Below are 22,112 nucleotides of genomic sequence, written 5' to 3' on the forward strand. Positions count from 1 at the left end.
CTTCAGGAACTAGCACACACCAAGGGAACAACTGAGTTACCAGTTTACAGAGGTTTTTATTGTTCATTAAAGAAGCTTTTGTGCAAAAAAAAAAAATAATAATAAATCAAGACAATGTTCTTTAGAAAGCAACTGCATGTCCCCCCACACACGTAACTCAAGCAGGTCAGGTGCCACATTCCACAGGAAGTGAGAAAAAACTGAAGAGATTCCCAGCAGGAGCACAGGACTTCGCCCAGCTCACCTTGCCCTACAGGCTGCCAGCATGAGTCCTCCACTACTAAAAAACCCACAGGAATTACAACCTTGCCAGTTGATAAGAGCAAATGTCAATCCACCCCCCTAAAAGAAAAAAAAAAAAATCATTTTAAAAGATCCAATCCCATACTGCATGCTGCAGTGTGACAACCTGCACCTCTCCAGGGGCAGCCATGCTGAGGAGAGACCATCATCTACCTGGGACACTTACCCCTGCTGGGATACACCACTAGAAGCACTGCACAAGCCTGCCAAGATAGAAAGCTGCTGATATTGTACACCTTTAGAGGACTTTTTTTAAAGCAGGGAGTGCTTCAGAGTTCTGTACACAAACAGGAAAGATAAATCTGTCTCAGTATCTGTCAAGACCGCCCAGACATTCAGTGTGTACAAGTAGTAAGAAAAAGATGCAGTTGAGTGGTTTTCAATTCAACCCCATGAAAATGAGTTTGCTTGCTCCTGAAGCCCTATTAGCAGAGCTCCCGTCTCACCCGAGGCGCTGCACAAAGAGGAGCAGTTGCCAGCACTTTCTGAACAGGACTGGAGTTTTCAAAGCTCCACACAGCCCAGCTTCTCCTTCCCAGAGGACTCTCCAGTGCTACTCTTGTGCCTTCTGAGGAGTTACCTTGTTCAGAATTTAGCACATAAAGCCGGTAAAAGGTCTGTCTTGAACAACATAAGCATGATTCTCATCCTGAAAGCCCCTACCTCAAGGGCCTGACTTGTTTTCAGGGTAGCAGTCTGCCTTAAAAGTCTTCTGTTCAAAGGTTCAGATAATTTCAGTGTGATGTTTTCCTGCTGTGCCACTGTGAAAGGCTGCCAGGCATGCCAGCAAAGCTGTAAAATACCTGCAACAGCATTCTCACTCTCTGCCATCTCCACTTGCAACTCAGGTGCATTTCCCAATAGAAATGGGAACTCTGAGAAAAGAGAAAGTTATACTTCAAACTACTCAGGAGGATGAATGTCACTGAGAATGGGTGGCAGCAGTGGGAACTACCTGCAAGCCTAACAGTACCTCTGAAGCTTTAAGATTACTGGAATACGCCACGAGAGAAAACCAAAAGCAAGGAACGAAACAGCATTTTACAGTAAAACCATCTCCCACACGTTCTGCCTGCTAAACTGTACAGGCTTTCACATACATGGAGCCCCTGCTGACTTTTTCACCTCCATCTCCTATCGAGTCAGTTTGCTCTACCTCCTTAGCACCAGGCTGGCTGCACGTAGCAAGCTGTAAGATGAAGCAGAATCGGTGAGCAAGTAGGGGGGAAAAAAAAAAGGGGGGGAGGCATTCCTTAAGTGTGTCAGCATGCTTGAAAAGACTGAACTGTTCAGAGCTTGACAAGAGAACACCCATGTTGAAGCTGAGCGGTCCAAGGAAATAAAAAGAACATGATCTAATGTTGAGGGTTTTCCCTGGCTATGACAACACTACAAGTCTTAAGTGTGACCACTCAAGTGCAAATGTAACCTTTTTATATACTGGTTGCTTTGAAAGTTTGCTGGGCACATCAAGTCCCCTTTCCTGTATCTGTAAAGCTTTGAAAACTCCAGCTGAAGGAATTCCAGGATTCAACATCATCCCTTAGGGTTCCCCAACAGTAAGCACAAAACTAGTACTCCAGACAGATGTTAAACACAACATGTCATCTTCCCAAAGCTGGCTACAGAAAGATATTTAAAAGTTTAGTCACTATCTTTTCTTTTTTAAATTAAAAGATAAGAGATCATTTCATCTTTCATCATTCTTCCCAGCACCTAAAAAAACTTCAGCCTACCAATTAAAATCTACAACACACTGACTATTTTCAGGAGCATAATGAGTTAAACTGTACAGCCAGAAATATCTTTGTTAAGTCAACAATGAAGATCTGATCCTTCAACAGCAGCACTGCTACAGAAGAGTTACAATAAAGGAACTTGAAGGTCAAATTGTTAACGAGGCAGAGAGGAGGGACATTTGAGATACAGCTCTCCAGCCTCAGTCCACGTTTTTATGAGCCATGGCAAACTTTCAGTACTGGAAAATACTTCTAGTTCCACACGTGACGTCTGCAGTGATCAACAGCCTGCAGGGAAAAAAAAAATGGTATATGTGAGTGGAAAAAAGCCTGTTAGAGGACAAGTGAGTACTTACTTACACAATTAACACCTTACTCTGAACTAAGATTTTGGAACAAAAAACATTTCTTAAAATAAGTGGTTCCATAGAGGACTACAATAAACTGTATTTTTATCCCCCAGTCAGAAACAATGATCCTCAGTCTTTAAGGCCTGGCAGGGAAAGCATCAATCCACAACAATACTGAAAGCCAACTTTTAGAGCCTGAACACAGGTTGTGACAAGGCTTTATGGATCTTGGAACACAGAAAATACTCATACTGCATACAAAGCTCATACTGCAGCTTACTGTGCATTCCTATTCATTCTCCTATGAAAAAACATAGACGGAATTGGGCTTGTTTAGCCTGGAGTAGAAAAGGCTCCAGGGACACTTCACTGTGGCCTTCCAATATTCGAAGAGAGCCTATAAACAGGAGGAGGTATGTCTGTTTGTGAGGGTGTATAGTGATAGGACAAGGGAGAATGGTTTTAAACTGAGACAGGAGAGGTTTAGGTTAGGTATTAGGAGGAAGTGACACATTGGAACAGGTTGCCCAAGGAGGTTGTGGATGCCCCATCCCTGAAGGCATTCAAGGCCAGGCTGGATGTGCCTCTGGACAGCCTGGTCTGGTGGTTGGTGACCCTGCACATGACAGGGGGGTTGAAACTAGATGATCATTGTAGTCCCTTTCAACCCAGGCCACGGGTTGAAAATCCATGACACTGATTCCAAAATGCTTGCACAGTAATAAATAGGAAGGAATAAGGGAGGAACAGCGTGCTTTGAGAAAACTAAGGGCTATGGAAGAACCTCTAATGAAACTCAGCACCTACCTAAGAATTTACCCACTTAGTGTGCTACAGAAGCTGGCAAATTAGTTTTTAAGGAGGTTTTCAAAGACAATTGGAAATTCAAGGTTTTACGTACGTTGCACTGAGCAGCAGTCTCCATGTTCTTACACCAGTAACCTGGACCCCAAACACAAGCATCATCCCCTAGGAGAGGCTTTTTAGCTGCTCCACAGACTCCTAATTTCTGTGAAAAGAACAGCAGTAGTCAGTATGAATCAGCACCAAAACATTTAGACTCCTGTCTTATGTCTGAGCTTTTACCTAACAAAGTGCAGGAGCCCAAAGGCAATGCTGAGGCAGCTTCAAGAGCAAACACAGCACTGTCCTCAGCTGACAATTGCAGTCATGGTTGCAGCTGAATCAGTAGACTCAAAGCAGCAATATAACACCAGGAAAAATTAAGTTACTACAACTTTTTCATATTAAGTATTGTGAAACAGCTTCTAGAAAGGGATCGTTCTCAACAAATGTCATTTAACTTCCTGTCATCCCATTCAGGACACACCATGCTTGTTACTGAACCTGAACAGTGGATAACCACTGGCAGTTCTTTTCTTCTGTCCTTCTTTACACAAGGCTGGCAGTCAAACAGCTGTCCATTCATTAAGCCCAAGGCCTTGCACAAGTGAATTTGCTCAAAGCATTCAGCACACTAATTTTTATTCCAACAGAGTTTCTGCTTGCTACACGCTGAAAAGCATAGAGAAGAGTAGGCAGGACTGTATCAGAGCCCATCCTGAATAGAACTAAACACGATACTCACAGTGCAAACAAAAGTGGGATCCATCATCTCTGCCAAGAGTTGTACAACCACAGGTTCATACTGTTCCACAAACTGAACACACTGTAATAAAGCACAGGTTGGGAGATTTTCCCATTAAGGCCTTAAAAAGATCACAGTAATATAGAGTCTTTAGCAAGCCGACCCATAATCTATTTCTCCAACCACTCCAATAACACACTCTAAACCAATAAACTAGAGACTCCAGCTCCGCAGATCAGAAGATTCAGCATGGCATTCACCCCACAACAAAATAATTTTTGGTTAGTTCATACCTGCCTGTAGTCACAATTGAGTATGGAAAAGAGCTGCGCTGAGAAAGTGGTCAAAAAAGCAACACATGCTTTGATGTGCAACACTCAGTCTCTTGACAGTGGAGCTTACCAACGTCTCGGGGAAAGCACGCTCAAGCTGAAGACAAACATCCTGAACAGGATCACAGCAATGCACTAATGATGGCTCTTAAGCTTCTTTAACCCAAGCAGTAACCATCCACTCTGGCAACTGCAGAAGTGCTTCCCATCACTAGCAGTCAGCCCTCTAGTGGAGAGGCCAACTCTGAAGCACAGACACGCTGGCAGTCTCAGCAGAGACTAACGGCACCAATTAATAAGCCAACCACAGCTATTAAACAGCCTCACAGCAGTTAGCAGGAACAGCTATTTCATGGCTACTTCAACCCTGCATATAATATGCCTGCTAAGCTTATAAGCAGTTGACACTCAGCAGTCACCTAGTAAGATTTCCAGGTAAACCTTGACAGCAACAGTGTAACAGGCATTGCCTTTTACTATCTCACTGGAATTATGCCAGCTAACATCCAGTTACTTTGTTAATCCCCCTAACAGGATCCTTGTTGAGATAGGAAGGGAAAAAACCCTTCAGCTGCCTCCACCCACTGTTCTCAGAGGATTTCCAGGCAGACCTTTATTGACTACAAATTAGTACAGCAGCCAGCCAGTCAAGACCTTGGAAGTCTCAATCCATTCAGACTGCCAACCCCTCTAAGGATATGGAATGCGAAAATCTAGTCTGCCCACACCAAGTCCTTCCAGTCTCTGCAGAAGGAGATTCCTCCAACTCTGACACAAGTCACACTGATTATATCCTTATAAGAACCACCCCGAGGTACTACTACACTCCAGCCTTCCCACGTTCTCTGCTTCATTCTTCTGTTCATCTTTACCTTGCATTGATCGGAAGGCAGGCTGTCCACACAGCCAGGACTGCCCAGATCAGGCCTGCTGCCTTCATACTCCCCCCACAGATTGGCTCTGCGACTTCTTCCTGCTGCCTGCTTGCTGCCCAAGGCTGGCCACACTGCTGCTGCTCTCCTCCCCTGCTGCTTTTGCCTCAGACCTTTGAAACGCTGTGCAGTGGAACTGCTGCTGGATCCTGGTGGTGACCATCCCCACTTTACATGATTCTCACATCTCTCCTATCTTTTCTATCGCCCTCCTTCCCTTCCCCATCTCCCTGAATAGGATTTATAATCTGGTCAGACCAACATTCGATTTGTTGTTTCTTAATCTCACACTGGGTATATAGATATTAAAAGAACCTCATCTCCCCCCTACAAATTGGAGTGAGACGATGTCAGAGCTTGCTCTGCCTTTGTGCCGAATAGAGAAGAAAAAATCCTAAGGATTGGGTGGCTGAACCAAATCAGTTCCAGCTGCATGTGCTGACATTTCATTTTCAGCCTTGGACTGTGCACAGAATTGCTTTTTAGCCTGCCCCTATGCAGATGCTTTACCTGATCACTGACAGACTCTGGTAAGAAGTGACAGACTTTTTCCAGTAAAGCCTCAATCTCAGTTGTTGTGGCATTCTTCTCAAGTTCTTTGTCTGCATAAGCTACTACCATCTTGCAGATATCACAGAAGCCACCTGCGGGTTTCACCACAACTGAGAAAGAAAAAAAAAAAACCACTTAGGTAGTTCTCCCAGCAGAAGAAAGGAGGCAGCACTAGGCAAAGGATGATAGGACGAATCCACACAGAATATAATCACAGGTTAACAAGCTCATACTGCAACAATACTAAGTCTTCTTTACCGACCTGGCTGCTGCGGAGGCTTGTTGGCTGCACAGCATTTCAGCATAACACACACAGCCTCAGGATTTGTCGCTTCCAGGAGCATATCAATCAAAGCCTGGCCATAGACCTCTATGAAGTCCTTACACTGATCTTTGACACTTGCTGGGAGCAGGTAGCAGACGACCTCCATTTCATGCACAATCTCCTCCTGGAGGACAAGGAAGCACGAGTTGCAAATAACAGACACAAACATCCATCTGTTCAAATCTATTTGCTTCCTCTGTCCTAGCAAACAAGGAGAAAACTCTTGCTCTCATGAAGCTGAGCTTTCTTTCTCCCTCTAAACCAATAACAATAAAGGCCCATTTTAGCCAAAGCCTTGGCAGGGGTACCATTTTCATCACTTACACACCTCTGTCTTGTTGCTCTCCAACAGGCCAGTCACTTCTTTCACCATCGTCTCACAGATTTCACACACAGAAAAAGTCTTCTCTTGAACTGCAGCTTTCTGAGAATATAAACATTCATACAAAACAATAAATCAACACCAGACCACATTTGACAGTACAATTCATAAAAGATCAGTCCAACAGCACTTACATTCAGGACTGGCATACTGAGCCCTTTACCTAGCTAGCCAGTTTGAGCTAGATTCAAGAGGTCTTGCACAGCCCCAAAACCTCAAAGATCTTTATAAAATGCTTTTTTGTATGAAAACTTATTTTGTATGATTATTTAAGACCACAGTTCTCAGGTTGCATGAGGCAGAGAGTTAAATCTAGCAAAAATAAGCACTGCCATGGTGACTGGAGTCAAGGGAAACACAAAGTATTTCTTAAAACACATTAACAGAACAAAATCTACTAGAATTGAGAGCATCCTCCTGTTTGGGTCTTAAAAAAAAAAACACAGAGGGATTTCAGGGAAATTATTTGGAGACTGTTTATCAGAAGTTGGCTGTATGCAAAAGAGACTGGGGGAAAAAAAAAAAACTCATCTCATTGCTTAACTTAAAGGCTGTGGAAAGATAATAAATGCATCGGCTCCCTTCTACTTTACAGACCAGCCTCAAAAACACAGCCCAGGATTTTATATGCAGGGAGACTTGGATTATACAGCACATACAAGCATTTACTTTGTTTCACCTCGTTCATTACAGTAAAGCAAAAAAGGGTAGCAAAGCTTTTGAATACAAAGTCATCCATCTTACCTCCACAGTTTCCATTTTCACTTCATGAACCACTTGAGCTGGCACCAGAGTCTGAAGGGGAACAGATTTCACAGAAGGACAGAATCCAACCATGGCACAAATATCCTTTGGTTGCTGGAAAGAGAGTTGTAGTAACTTTTAAAAGTCTAGAAGATGCACCCCTTTTTATGGAGCCTGTGGGAGCGCCAAGAGAACACAAGACACACCTTTATTAAAAGGCTCCAACACAACTATTGGTTTCAGGACTACTTAAGTATGCCAAAGCATTTGGTATGGTTACAGGCAGAACAGCTACCAAACCAAATTTAGCAGCTCCCTTAAAAGAAGAGGAGCTTAGGCCACATCCACTTCAAAACCCATTTACCAAGAGCTAATATGCTATATGCAAGCCCTTCAAAGGAGTTGACTTAAGATGTACCAACACCAAAACAGGTCACCACCACCACCCCCTTAGATCTGCATCCATAGGCTGCTCCCCTGAAAGCCCCAAGTTGTTACAGAAAAGGTTCATTTTGCTGACAAGTTCACCCAAGAACTGGACGAAATGCTCTGAAGAAAGGATTCCTCCTCTTTCACAAACTACCTTCTTTAAAGCATCCAGTAACATCACATTTTGAAAACAGAAACACATTCCTGTATTACTGAACACTATAAGCCTATAATGAGCAAAAGTTAACCATGTTAAAAACTAAGCCTAACCCTACCCTTTTTTTTTTTTTTAAAGTATATGCAATTCTACATTCAAAGCGTTCTTCTCACAGCCATAAGAGCATAAGACAAAGCCATTAAAAAGGCTTTCTAGTGTCTCAGACGTTACTAAATGCAGAAACAGATCCCGAACATGAGGCAAATACACTGCTGTAAGGAGGTCATACTGCACCTACACAAGGCGAGAAAGGCTTTTCAGAGAATCATGCAAAACTTGAGTTCCCCCTCCCCTTTGAGTCTATGTAAGATTTTTACAAAGTTACCTTTAGTCCTACAGATAACTAGAAGGTCATACCCACCCAACTGGCCAAGTCATCGAGCTTATTACAGCAGAGGCTTACGCAACATCACGCCATAACCTCATGCACAGGCAAAAGCAGTATCTCAGACTTACAGCGATGCTTCAGGCTACTCCAGACAGTACCTTTAAGTCAAGCCCTTTGATTCATGCGTCGTTATAAGCATTTCCTTAACATTAATGTTAAAACAACATCCACACGCACAGTGTTCTCTCTCAAAGAGATGACAGACACAAGGTCTCCCAGGAGCAGTTAAACTGAAAGCCCAAACAGCTCTAAGAAGCAGAAGCCTAAAGGCCTCCTGCAGCTTTCCCTTTGATTTGTGTATTCGGAGCATCTAATATGATAGGTCACAAAGAGAACACAAAGGTGACCCAAAGATAGCCAAACTCAAGCCCTTTTGAGCCCAAACATTACACCAGAAGCTAACAAGCCGCTGGCTCGCTCTTCCCACTTCTATCTCACATGAAAGCGAGCACATTATCTGCTCTACCAGCCAAAGCATAACCAAGTTGATATCTTGGTACTACAGACTGGTATGCAGAGCTGGAAGACAGACCAATCAATTGGCGAAAGACTGAAGTCTTTCCCTGCTGTCATCACATAAGCATCCCTTGTATCTGTCAAAACTGAGTGCACTCACACCACGTACACAGCTAATAGAGCAAGAAGTGAACTACCAGCCCTTTAAGAGTAGCAAGTGAACTACAAGCAGGCTACCACCACAGGCAAGTTATTCACCTACCTGATCTTTCTGTTGACAAAGAAAATGGGAGACAGAAGAAGATAGGAGAAATTAAAGATAACAGTTAAGAAAAAAATTGTCAAGCATTTAAACTGCATACTCTTTCCACAAAGAAAATGGAGGGTGACAGTGCACAACCCCCAAGATACACTTATCTCCAACACTTACTTGAATCAATTTTGCAACGCTAACTGTGACAGAGACATTATTTGTATACAGTATTTGAGGGGAAAAGTGGTATAAGTACAGGACTGAGATAGTCATGCATAATGTACATAAAGCATCTTCCTCCGTATCTCTGGCGTGCCTTTTGCACTACTGAAGCAGTTGCGGAAGAAGAGGAAAGGGCTGAAGCAAACTGGGAGTGAGGTTGTTACCCAATTAAATGCCAAATTCCAAGTGTTACTACCAACACTTACAGAGCAGACTCTACCCACCTCCACTACAAAAAGCATTTCCTGTTTCCAAATAAGCTAGCTACACATAGCAGAAAAATGAACTGAGATCAAATATCACATTTTACTGATCTTACCATGTGCATCATCATCTGGATGGCCAAGTCAGAATATTCAGAGATATAGCTCTTGCACTGCAGGAAGTGAGAAAAGAAAGCCTTGCTGTCATTCTCAGGGCACTTAAGCTGCAGGGCTAACCTAAAATTTTCTAATACTTTCTAAAGCATTAATTTACCTGCTCTACTTAATACCTACACTGTTATCTTTCACAGCTTGTCCCAAGCATAAGATGGCATTTCAGGTTACACAATCATTGCCCACATACCTGCTTATCTAATGAGTCCTTCCATGCCTCCCAGGGAAAAAGCACCCCTCTGTACTTCTCTGACCCCATTACACTTACAGATGATTTTTTATGAAATGCATCTTTAAAGCCTCTCAGTCATCTTGAGCCTCTTTCTGTCCCCTCCACTCCCATTAACCCCCCCCCCCTCCCACCACCACTGCTACTTACTGGACCAAAAAGCTGATATTTCAATGTTAAGTCACTGTTATACAGCATAACATGCACCAAATATCACACATGCTCCTTGGTTATATTATAGAATAACCAAGGAGGCTAAGGCACCGATCAAATGTTTTATGTTTACACTGAGAAACAATTTTTTAAACAGAAGGATAACTTACCATATCAGACATCCCAGGTCCAAGGCGGTCACATTCTTCCTTGGCATGAGCAACTAAGGACTTCACAAAAGTTGCATTTGTCCTCACAGCCTCCTGAACATCAGTAACCAGCCGAATGCAGTCCTGGCATACATCCTCAGTTCCCTGGACCAAGAGTGAAAAGAAGTTGACACATCCTCACATAGCCATTGAATCTTCTCAAGTGCGGTACTAAGCTTTAATAGTTATTTTAAGCTATATATAAACCTTAATTAATACCACACAGAATACTTACAAGCCCAACCTCACATGAAAAGACACATTCCTGTTGGTATGTACACCAGCCACTAGATGGAGATTAGGTACACACAGCTCTGAAACTTGATATAACAGCTGAGATATCCAATCACCAGAGCCTCTTGGTTTTGATACTAGATGACAGGGGGAAGGTTTCTAAATTTGGCATAGATCTCCCTCCTCCACCCACAAGAGCAGGTTTTACATCCACCCAGCTGTTCAGTGCCCCTATCTAAGTTCATTATCAGACTCAGCCTCTACTCCCAAGTTCATAATCTCATCTACAACGCTCTGTCAGCTATTCATTCTCTTCTGATCCAGTCTGTCACCTCCAGATTCAGAGACAAACGCTTTCTCTGAAGGGCACAGCCAGGAGACTAATCAGAACATGGGGGAATCTCTCTTCTTCCTTTGAACACTTTCTTGGAAGAAACAATTTTAAGTAAGACCTGTCTGACTACTATGGTCCTGGATGGGAAAAGCCCAGCACAAGACTTAATTGCTTAGACTGCAGCTATTAATCCAAGCTAATATAGATGGTCCATAGTGGCTGCAGCTATTAGCTTACTCAGCTTTAAATTCACAAGGAAGAAAAGATAGCTGTACAGGTATATGCAGAAGCACAAAATTCACTAGGAGACTTCACTCAGGTGAAGAACATCTATGCCCAGGATGAAAATCCCTTACCAAGAATCACCAATGAATTCTTACACAAACTGACACTTTTCCTTCACAGTGTAATAGCACTGAACCCTTACCTTAGACTTCTGCTTGGGTTTGTCTTGAGGGTAAAGGAGAAGGGGCACATTAGCCATGAATGGAGATGTCAGTTCAGAGAAGTCCAGCTCTGGTATCTTATTGGACTGAAGCTGTTTCTGAAGCTTCATTGCTGCAAGATGCTTCTGAAGGGACTGGCACAGTGAGAGGGCACTACACACAACTTCAGGTTTATCCTAGGGGAGATAAGATATGTGCATAAAGCACTGGAATGACTGCACTGTTACATGATGTTCAGAGTAGACAGCTGTTCTACTGAAGCAGGAAAACAGTTCCCAATAAGGAAGTTGTCTTCAAATGTAAAGAAGTGCAACACAAGTAACCCATACAGAACCAAAGGACCACATGCACAATCCTGTATGGAAAACTCAAACATGAACAACAGCAGTTTTCAATTCAAACAGTTACAGATTGTTGTTTACTTACGAATTCTTCTTTGATCATGTCCATGATAACTGGTAGGTAGGAGTCCACAATTTCCTTGCACTCAGAGGCCAGGCCTTGGTCAGGAAGAAACTCGCATGTCTTTTCCAAGTAAGAGCGAATCTCATCCTAATAAAAGATAAGGCAAGCCATAGATTATCTAAACCTACATATCAAAAGCTCTTTCCACTCCCAAAATGCATTTTATGAGGCCTAAAGACAGCCCTTGGACTCAGGTAGATCTAGGCAGCCAGCAAGCCAAATTAGAATAAGATTTTGCATTATAGCTTTTTGCCCAATCTTGGACCTTCAATGAAACCCTACCAAAGAGAAAACATGAAATACATCCTACAAGGCCCATACAACATGCCCTTATTACCACAAGCCATTTACACTAAATAGGAAGTGAAATTACAAGCTAGCACGACAGTGATCTTTTCCTCACTAAGTTCTCTGAATTCATGAAAGCTAAAGGGAAGCGGTCACATAGCCAAAATAAAGCCCATCTTACTTGCTTTCCTCATCCACTTCTACATTATCACACCCCTCAAGATTAATGGCCCACTAACACGAGAACAATTCTATCTATAGACAATCAGGGATGTGTTAGGGAAGGCTCTAGAATTTGCTAATCTCTAAACCAGAAAAAATGGTTTAAAAGCCATATTCTGTGTAATCCATCCCCTTTCAACACTTGCTGTTCATACTGGGAAATATTCTTGCAGAATATTCTTATACCCCTTCACCTTGAGACTTTATTATGACAAAGAAATGAACAAGTGCCTTGGAGAAAGGAGAAGAGCTCAGCTTACCTCTGTGCCATTGTCCTTCAAAACCTTGCCAACCACTGTTACAAGTTCCTTGCATAAATCACAGGGGATGCTGTTCTAGGGAGAGAAGAATAAGAGTTAACTGGAGACAGAATTAAGGTGCCTGTAAATGCAGTTTGCAAATATGAATGCAAAGAATGAGCACCACATCCATATTTTAAATTAAAGAGGTATTGGCTGGAACTAAGGTGGAAGCAGAGACACTTCAAAACAGAGCAAGGCCATTCTGAGCATGCCCAACACCAGCTTCTTCAGTTCTGAAGAAGCAGGTTTGTCATCACTATTACCTCACCTAGTCACAGCACATTTGAAAGGTAAAGTATGTTGACTTGAGATGTCATCTCCTGAACCTGTTTTACCTTTCTATTTGAAAAGTCTAGATTTCCAAAGATCAGGGACAAAAATAATAATTTTTAATCAGATTCACATTAATTATTTTGTGTCAAGTAAACTTGGAACAGAGTAGAGAATACAAACTTGCAGTCTAAAGATAGAGCAAAACACAAATGCATAAGAAATTACTTAAGTTCACACATACTAGAAGCATAGGAACTTTTAAGGCAGATTCATTCATTTTAATTACACTTAACCATTCTAACATTCCTCCTTTCCCTACTTTTTCACAAGCTGAAACACATTTGGGCACACAGGTAGGCAAAGTGGTTTGGATGTACCTGCGTACAAATGGCCTTTGCCTTAGAAAGCTGTGAAACAACACCACAAGCTACAGCTGTATCCATTAAAGCAGCACTCACATTTAGCACCACTTTAAGAGCCATACTACATATAACAACTGTACACTTATTTACTGTCAGGGCTTTCCTAATTTAGCACAAGCTATATCTTTTGTGGAACATCATACTGTGAGAAAGACCCAAGCAATCACACAGCTGTTATTTTTTAACTAAACCTACCAGCTTGGAATAAAATTCTTGGCTCAGAATAAAAAAGGGCCCTATGAATTATGAATCGCCTTACTGAAGAGGATCAAGTCTGAAACCCACTAGCTCCATTCCACGTGCTGCACTGTGCAACAGGTCACATGAGGAGTCAGCAGACAGGTTGCACAAGGCCACAAAATGGAAAGCAACCCTTATCTGGCACCCGAATTAACTCACAGCAACCACGGTCTGATGTAGCACTTAACCGCAATCAGACCCGAAAATCTTCAGCATATGGAAACCAGCTACCCAAACTACCCTGGGCAGGCAGCTCAGCAGTTGATACTTACTACAGTAGGCTTGCTCCAGACATTCTGCTGGCAGTGCTTCACCGCTCCACACTGCGACGCTGTGCGAAGACTCTGACACCAGACTTCTGGACCCTTCACACAGTCCTTCTGCCACAAAACAGGGCTGGCCACAGCTGCCAAGAGAGAATCACGCTTTCACAGTTGCACATTAGAATGATTTCCACTTCAGTGTAAACAGTTCAGTGCTGCGCTGTGTAATTATGCCCTTTCCATTACGCCACTTCAGTTTACTAATACTTTTAAGCAGATTTCAATCCAGTAATTTCTATTCTGAGATGTCAGGATGAGTCCCAAACACCAACAGCACAGCCAACTCTAGGAAAGCAGCTGATCTTCAGGCAGCTCCCCTAAAGACACGTAAGAGACCTGGACTATTAGTAATAAGGCAAGATCATCAAGCTCACTTCCTAGCTAATTTTAAGTATTTTAATTGTTTACTATGCTGGTTTGCAAATGCCACTGGAGCAGACACTCAGCTTCACCCAGTTTTCTCAACCCACCTTGCCTGTAGGTCAGCTCAATCTTCCAGGCTTCAGTAACCAATGAAGAAACAGCTCCTGAAATCCCACAGCAGGCACACTCCTATGGAACCAGCCATGGTTACCCTAAAGAGCACTGCTGTCATTTTTTGTAGGGCTGTTAGAAGCCTGTTCAAACCTATCAGCTGGATAGGTGCTATTCAGGAGCCATTATTTCTACATCAGTGCTGTTTACACATCACAAAATGCTGTAAAATTACACTGACCACTAAGAAGCACAAATTAAGCTACAAAGCTTCTAGTGAGGTTATGACAAGCAAATAATCACGTTTCTGCTTCTCACATCGCGGTTCTGAGCAATTAGAGGATCAGCTTCACAGCTGAGTTACCAACACATCTGCTAGGTACATAGCCAGCACACATCAAGTAGAGCCGAATACACAGTGCTTTATGGGTGACAGTCCACAGCCTTTTCAGCTGTTCCTCTCTAAAGCCTGTTTACACTGGATTTCACAGAGGAGTGACCCATTTACTTTAAGAAAAATGTGCCTGGCGTACTTAAAACCTCTACACAAGAGCAAGAAGTTTGCCACGCTCTCCCCCCAGGAAAAGGCTAAGATTGCACATCATTTTTCAGCAAAACTGCACCCTAGGACTGCTGGTAAGACTTCTAAACTTGTAAAAGTGGGTGGTCGGCCAAATGCTCACAGAGGGCCTGTTGTAACACACAGCACACTCTCCATGCACCATCCATCTGGAATCACCAGCAAGAGTTTAGTTTCAAAGTCAGACTGGAAAGTCAAATAGCTGTCAGCTCTTGGCTGGATGACAAGCAGCAAGGCCAAGGAAAGCAATTCATCCCTTTCAGATACAGGTTAGTGAACAGTGGGAAGAAGCTCTGCAAGGAAGAGTAAAGCCTGGCTAAAATCAAGCACGACCTTGACTTTAAACAGAGGAACTAAGGACTTTCAACTATTTACTTGTAAAGAATTAGCCTATGCCTTTTGTTCTATACTTCAAAAGAAAATTACCCCCTTACCCCTGTTTGAAACATACTGCAAAGCTACAAAACTAAACTGAAATACTAAACTACAAGAGTTATAAAAAGCAGTTTCTCAAACTCTCAATCTAATAGCCCGTTCAAAGCCCAAACCCAGGCAATCCCACAGCAACTCGTTCTGGTTCAATCCAGCTCATAACCAACTTCCAATTTTTGTTTGGCTTTCTGCTTTAATGTGCCTATCACACTGCAGGATCCATACCAGCTCCAGGCCAGAAGAAATACCACACCACCAGTATTTAAAGCCTTCCCTCCTGCAGCAAGACAGTATGCCAGCAGACCTACATGGCTCTTCCACATTCAGAAAACAGATGGAAGTCTTTTAACACTCCCACAACTTTTGCTTTTAGCTTGTTCTCATATCTCTGAGCTAGCATTTTTCTTCCCCTCATATATTCACAACCAAAGCAAATGTTCCAGTCTGTGTGCTAGCTCCCAACAGAACAGTTCCCATGCCTTCTCCCCCAACAGCCTCTGCACTGACACGTGATGCCTGCAGCAACCCAGGAGAAAACAAAGCACAGTCAGTTACCTCACACAACTCCTAATGCTTGCTGGATAAACTCAATGGGATTACCTTCTTAGTTATCTCTGGCATCCCTTTATTTTACACATTGTTCTTCATCTACTTGAGGTCATCCATTTTTAAATAGATGTCTCCTTTCTCTGTAGATTAGCTGCCATGCCCATCCAACCCTGCCCCCCACTTCCATGAAGTTGTTACACACCACTGTTTTTAGAGCACCACACAAGCTTATCTGTGAAGGCCAGGGTGTTTCAGAAATCATCCCCTTCACTGGTTCCTCCCTTTTCCAGCTGGCTTCTTCCAATTTAGAAGGCAAAGGGCCATTGTGCAACTAAATTAAACAATTAGAGAAAATTGAAGGGGAAGGAGAAGGGGGAGGTGAAAATGCACCCCCCATACCAAATTAAGGGGCTTTCACTTGTAAAAGACTTGAGCTTTCAGGCCTGCAGCCAAGCTGACAGTCTGCAGGCACCCCAGGACCGTTGCAGCTTCTCCATCCCAAAGATGAGAGCTTCATACGCATGCTGACCTCTCCGATGCTCATTCCTGACAAACAACAGAAGCTGTCTCCCAGAAACAGCGTTGCCTCAGAAACACAGCCTGAAGCCCAACAACGTACCAAGACTCTCCAAAAGCTGAAAAGCAGCAGCAATCCTTTCTTGAAGGCTCAGGTCAGTAACCTAACTCTGCTAGAATATCACTAACACAGTCCAAAAAGCAGCAGTTACTGTACCTCACATGGGGCCTGCCAAGGAGCTCACACAAAAGCCAGTTTAAGGACTGGGAAGCTACAGGGAAACTTGTACCCTGCTCCCACAAAGGTACTGCCCTACTTACTTCAGTGAGACACTTTTTCAGATCGGCGTGTGCCAACTATCGCAGCTCTCCTCAGTGCCAGTATCTGTGATGGGACAAACTAACCAAGAGGTGAGTCAAGTACAGGCAATAACCCTCTCAGACATCACTACCTTTCCCTTTTGAAAAGCTTACAGAGTACTGAAGTACAGTTGAGTTCTTCACTCCTGTTAAACAAACGGGAATCCAGAAGGAAGCTTATGATGGCTGCATTACCATTCTGCAAGGGCAGCTACTGGAAAAATGGTGAGATAAATACATACTGACAATAACCTTCTCTTCCTTCAAGTACATGTTATATTTCTTTCACTGAGAACCAGCCTGAATTACTCTGAGATGCACAGAAAAATGTCCTAAGCAATCTTCTCCAAAGCTGCACTGAATCTACTAATGAGACTTTCGTGACTGCTCTTACAAGTTAACACGTTATATAAGCTTCTGTGCACAGAGATTCTCTATGGGCCAGGCTAGAGTTCCTAGAGAGCCAGGGTATAAGCTAGAAAACTATCAGCAACTCAGCTTGAAGATTCAAGCTGCCTCCAAACCAGACTGCTAGGAGAAGTACAGCGTAAGCAGCATTTCCATGGACAAATTAACCTGCAACTGGTAAGAAAAGAGTTGAGCCATCATTTACCTTGACGCCCCAAAATCATATGTGGAAAATAATTTTGGGGTTCTACCAACTCTTACACCTCGCTGCCAATGTGATTTGCTCCTAGTATGTTAACATGGAGATGTGCCAGGCTACCCCCCTTGGCAATGTTTAAATAAAAGAGACTTCTATCATCCACAAATGCCTAAAGACCAAGGGAACGCACCCATCTTTCCACTGTGTGTGTGGTTGTTAACTACATTTACTCCATTTCTCTTGGGAACTGCAAGAACAAAGTGCGTTCAAGCTCAAGTCAAGTGGGATCAACCTCTCTTAGTCAAATCTTACAAAGTGTCAACAAGTCAAGGAATGACCCTAACAGGGAGTCATTGGAAGGGTTAGGTGCTCCACAGCTCTTTGGACAGTCAGTGAGTTTAAGGAACGTTTCACAAGTTGTAACCACATCCCACACTTATAACTCATGCCAAAGGCGTGCTTTGCTTCTGGATTAATGAGGCAGTCAAGTGACCACAGTACTTGAGAGAGCATGGACAAATTTGCAGGCTGAACACGAAACATGGTTAGGTGTTATCAGTTCTCCAGATGTTCCTCAGTATCACAGTCTTCCAGGCCAGCATCTACTGAACCAATAGCAAGCCTGAAATACCAGGAACTCCAGCAATCCACCAGAAACAAGTCTTGAGTTCAAGGCAGGATTGGGCTTTTCCTCAGGGTAGGGAGTGCCCTCCCACTTTGGTAGCTGTAAAACACCATTGTAGCTCAGGCACTCCCTTGCTTCTAGCACCAAAAAAGCAAACATGGTAGGAGGAGCAGTTTCTGTCCACACAGGCAATCACGACAAAGTTAAAGACAACAGAGAACGCCATCAGCCAAGACAGTACAATTAGCTTTACCATTCCAATAAATTGTCAGTGTTCCTTTAAGGCTGTAGGAGATAACAGGTTGCAGAGTAAACATGCAACTTCTGCATGAAGTTTTCTTAAGACAGAAGCTAGGAAAGATACTTGGATTTTCAAGAGCATCTGGCAGTCATCAGGGGAAAGCTGTCCCAGACAGGACACCAGGATATTCTCATGAGATTATGGGAAGCAGTTTTCCCTGCAGCAGTATTTTTTTTTTTTTTACCATATAAATACATCTGAAGTTTTTAACATACATACTTTATCTCCCTTCCTTCTGTTTTGCTCTGGGGTTCCTTGGGTTGGGAAAAAGGGGATTTCAGGCAAGTTTCCGCAGAAATTCTGTACTGAGGACTTCCCTTTCACTAGGTAAGCATAGTCACACCACCTCCTAACTACAGCTAGAACCACACCTAGCAGAGAGAAGCCAAAGTTCTTGGTCACAGGTTACCCTACAGTCCTGGCATAGGGCAGCTGAAGCCCAGAAACGTCCAAGACTTCAGAAAACAGAAGGGCATCTGTAAGAAAATATCTCTACATACAAACTTTTACAGGAGTACAAAGTCTAGAAAAAAGGGAAAACAAGCGTAAACCTCTTCAGTAACATTACTGCTATCTGAAACTAAACATTGCTCTGTGACCCAATACACAAACATCCCCTCAAAAACACATGCATGCACTTCAAGGACCAGAGAAGTATCCCTTTCAGCCTGCAGCCTTAGCAGCAGATTCACTGCAGACAAAAACTGCTACATGAGCAGAGCCCAACCTCCCACAGCCCCAGGTGACATCACCATCACCTGACAGAAATGCTTCCAGCTTTGCTGACAAGCTTCCATTCTGCCTTATTTTCCACTCCCTATGACGTCTCAGCTTTTAGAGACTCCCAGAACCGCTGCGTTTATAGCATTATAGCTATAGGACGTTTATAGGACTTATAGCTCAAATTGAGGTCATCAGATGGACAAATTTCTGCGGAAGCACACATTTGTTTCACTTGGAGTAGCTGTGAATACGCACAACAGCTTGTTCAGCTCCTCCAGAGGCAACCAAGAATGCCTACTTCTATTTCTGCCTCTTCTGCAAACAGCAGGGACACTGATCGTCCAAGGCCAGGTTCACACGCAAGTCACATGATTACAGCAGCACAGCCTGGTTACATGACAGCCCTCTGATACCTCGCACCCACAGCACTCCCCACCAGTCATCCCACAAAACAGAGAGAACATGTGTTTTACAACAAGGCACCTTCATCATTCGGCCGATTTCATCTACAGCACAGAGCAAAGTGCTGCTTCAATTGCCTGCTCAAACTTTTAACTTCCTACTCCCAATTTAGATTGTACCAGGTTTTACATATACGTGAACTTAAAAGGATTTATGTATGTATTTTAAGAGAAACTAATCTCTCTCTGACAGTAATAACCAAAGAGCGTAGGAAAACATCAACCTTTACACCTAGCTTTAATTCCTGAGAGCCTCCCCAGGGAAGATGCACAGGAGCAGTCGTAAATAGGTCAACCAAAAACCCTGATGGCCTACCAGCCATGCTGTAAGCCTGCCAAGTAACTCCATTAGGATACAGCAAGGGTAGGGAGATTTTTATATGGCTAATTACCTAGCTCGTTGCATAAAATTGGCCTTCTAGGTTGTCACAGCCAAGATGTTAGAAAAAAATCTTTACAGTGCTCTTGTAGGTGAGTCAATTAGCAATCATAGCAGCACTTCAATGAAAAGAGATGTGTTTATTTCTGTTAAAACAGTGACTTCCTACAGAAAAACAGGCCTAACAAGTCCTCTGCTATGCCTACCTGCATTCACATGCCTTTAAGAAGCAGACCAGGTTAACTCTCATTGCTAAACTGGTTTCTCATTACAATTTCCCTAAATACGCTAACAGCAACCTTGGCTGAACATTTTCAAGGCTTTCCACTTTTAAAGCATGGGGAAAAACGATTGTGGTGATTCAAGAACAGCCCCACTAAAATGGGACTGGGTAGCAGGTAACCCAGCACAGAGCCAACCGAGTTAAACCATCCAGAAGATAAACACGCAGAGTGAGACAGCAACATTGGCTTTCTTGCCCGTTTTCCACCAAATCACGCACACAAGGAAGGGCAATACTTGCTTACTGTTAAGTATAACAGCAGCACACAGTTGTGCAATCTCTCTTCCGCACGGTTTACTGCAGCCTGTCAGCACGGTACTGCTATAGCTTTTAATGACCTGGTCAAATGCGACAAGTTAAACTCAGAAGCAAGCAGGCAGGCAGCATGTTTCAATCTACCTTAAAGGAAAACCTGCCAAAAAAAACCAAACAAACAAAACGAGCGAATCGGGGCAGTGCTGTAACAGATCTTCACCCCGTGGATTCCCTGCAGAACCACGGATCACACCCCTCCGCTCCCAAATGCATCACCGCCTGCCTTCAGCCAGGCACCGAACACACGCACTGACCTCCAGCCCAGCGCTGGACAGGCCGCTCCGTTCTCAGCCCCGCAACAGGCTCGGCAGCGGGCCCTTCCCTTTCTCGCAGGAGACCCCAGCGGGCTATCTGAAAGAGCATTAACGCTGACCTACCCCCGAAGGGATGAAGATAAGCCCCCGCCGAAGGCCGCTCCCCCGGGACCCCCTCCGTGCCCGCGCCGCGCCACTACCCGGGGCCGCGTCCCCTGCCTCCCACACGGCGCAGCCTGCAACCGCCCGAGTCAGCGCAAGGAGGGCCCCGGGAGGTGCTAGCCCGTACATACGCCGAGGAAGAGCTGCTTACCGGCCGCCAAGAGGCCGAGGAGGGTCAGCAGTCGTCGCGCCATGGTCCTGCGCCCGCCTGCAATGCGGCGCTCGCGCCCCCGCCCCTATATCAAGGCTGCGTCTGCACACAGCGCGCATGCGCGGCGCCTCCCCCTCCCCCCCCCGGCACCGCTCCCGTGCCTCGCCCCCCGGCCCCGGCCTCCGCCGCCGCGCATGCTCTGTGCGCAGCGCCGCCTGACGGGGCGCGAAATGGCGGCGGGCCGGTGGGAGTTGGGTGTGCGTACCCAGGGCCGGGAGGGAGGTGCGGGCACTCACTGTTCTCACAGGGCCCGTAAGCCGCCTTCTCCGTCTCCGCTCAACACACAGCCCAAATAACGTTAAGTCATGACCAGCAGAACCTACGTTGACTTGATCGCAAAATCATAGGAACGACCTACAAGATAGCTAGTCCAACCGTCCTCCCATCACCACTGCTACCACAAGCACTAACCCGTATCTCGCAGTATCATCCAGGCGCCTCTTGAACACTGCCAGGGACGGCAGCTCCACCACCTCCCTTGGCAGCCATTCCAGTGCCTGACCTCTGAGAGAAAAACTTCTTCCTTATGTCTAGCCTAAACCTCCTCTGGTACAACTTGTGGCCATTTCCTCATGTCCTATTTGTTTCCTGGGAGAAGAAGCTAAAACCCTCCTCATCACAATCTCCCATGCTTTGGAACCCCATTTCTTGCACTTAGCAGGCACCTGTAGGAGCAGGCACTGCAGTGAAACTGCCTTCCACAAAGCCTGACCACCAGCCAGGACTGTGCGGGTCCTTCACACAGTTCTGGCCCTTTTTCTGCCTCCCCTCCTGAAGATGAGGACATTGCACTGCATCACCTGTCCCCACCAGAGCAAAATGGTCTCTTTTCACCCCACAGCGCAATTCTCACCCATGCTTTGGAGAACAGAAAGCTCACTCTGCAGTTAGGATTCGTGCAAGCTCTCCCTGATCTCAGCAGACATGCTGCATCTTTTAATCAACTCTTACAGATGTGGATCTACACACACACAGTGGTTCTGTGTTTGGTACTGACACATTCATTTCTCAAGGAACAAACTCACTGACAACACTTCAGGTTTATTTGCATTTTAAGGTTAGGAGGAAGCAGATCTTTTGTACCGATTCACTATGAAAGCCTATATCTAAATAAGAGTAAGGCACACTTCTCTTACACAGACCTTTCTCAA

General features: G+C 44.3%; 1 protein-coding gene across 2 annotated transcripts; it reads right to left on the reverse strand.

Annotated features, from left to right (window-relative positions):
• Positions 1 to 36: 36 nt before the first annotated feature.
• Positions 37 to 21,030, reverse strand: LOC128077451 (prosaposin). 2 transcript variants are annotated; one of them, XM_052676615.1, is made up of 14 exons: positions 20,902 to 21,030; positions 13,679 to 13,812; positions 12,430 to 12,504; positions 11,621 to 11,746; positions 11,176 to 11,370; positions 10,142 to 10,285; positions 9,532 to 9,588; positions 7,248 to 7,361; positions 6,450 to 6,545; positions 6,059 to 6,245; positions 5,755 to 5,906; positions 3,981 to 4,061; positions 3,294 to 3,401; positions 37 to 2,330 (listed from the first exon to the last, which is right to left on the reverse strand). In XM_052676615.1, exons 1-14 carry the CDS (start codon positions 20,942 to 20,944, stop codon positions 2,295 to 2,297), a joined length of 1,548 nt encoding a protein of 515 aa, XP_052532575.1. In that variant the 5' UTR covers positions 20,945 to 21,030; the 3' UTR covers positions 37 to 2,294. The 2 variants fall into 2 exon arrangements, with proteins under 2 accessions (XP_052532575.1, XP_052532574.1); XM_052676614.1 differs by having other exon boundaries at positions 9,523 to 9,588.
• Positions 21,031 to 22,112: the final 1,082 nt, after the last annotated feature.

Source organism: Tympanuchus pallidicinctus, unplaced genomic scaffold (genome assembly GCF_026119805.1).
Source record: "Tympanuchus pallidicinctus isolate F22 unplaced genomic scaffold, pur_lepc_1.0 scaffold16, whole genome shotgun sequence".
NCBI lineage: Eukaryota > Metazoa > Chordata > Aves > Galliformes > Phasianidae > Tympanuchus > Tympanuchus pallidicinctus.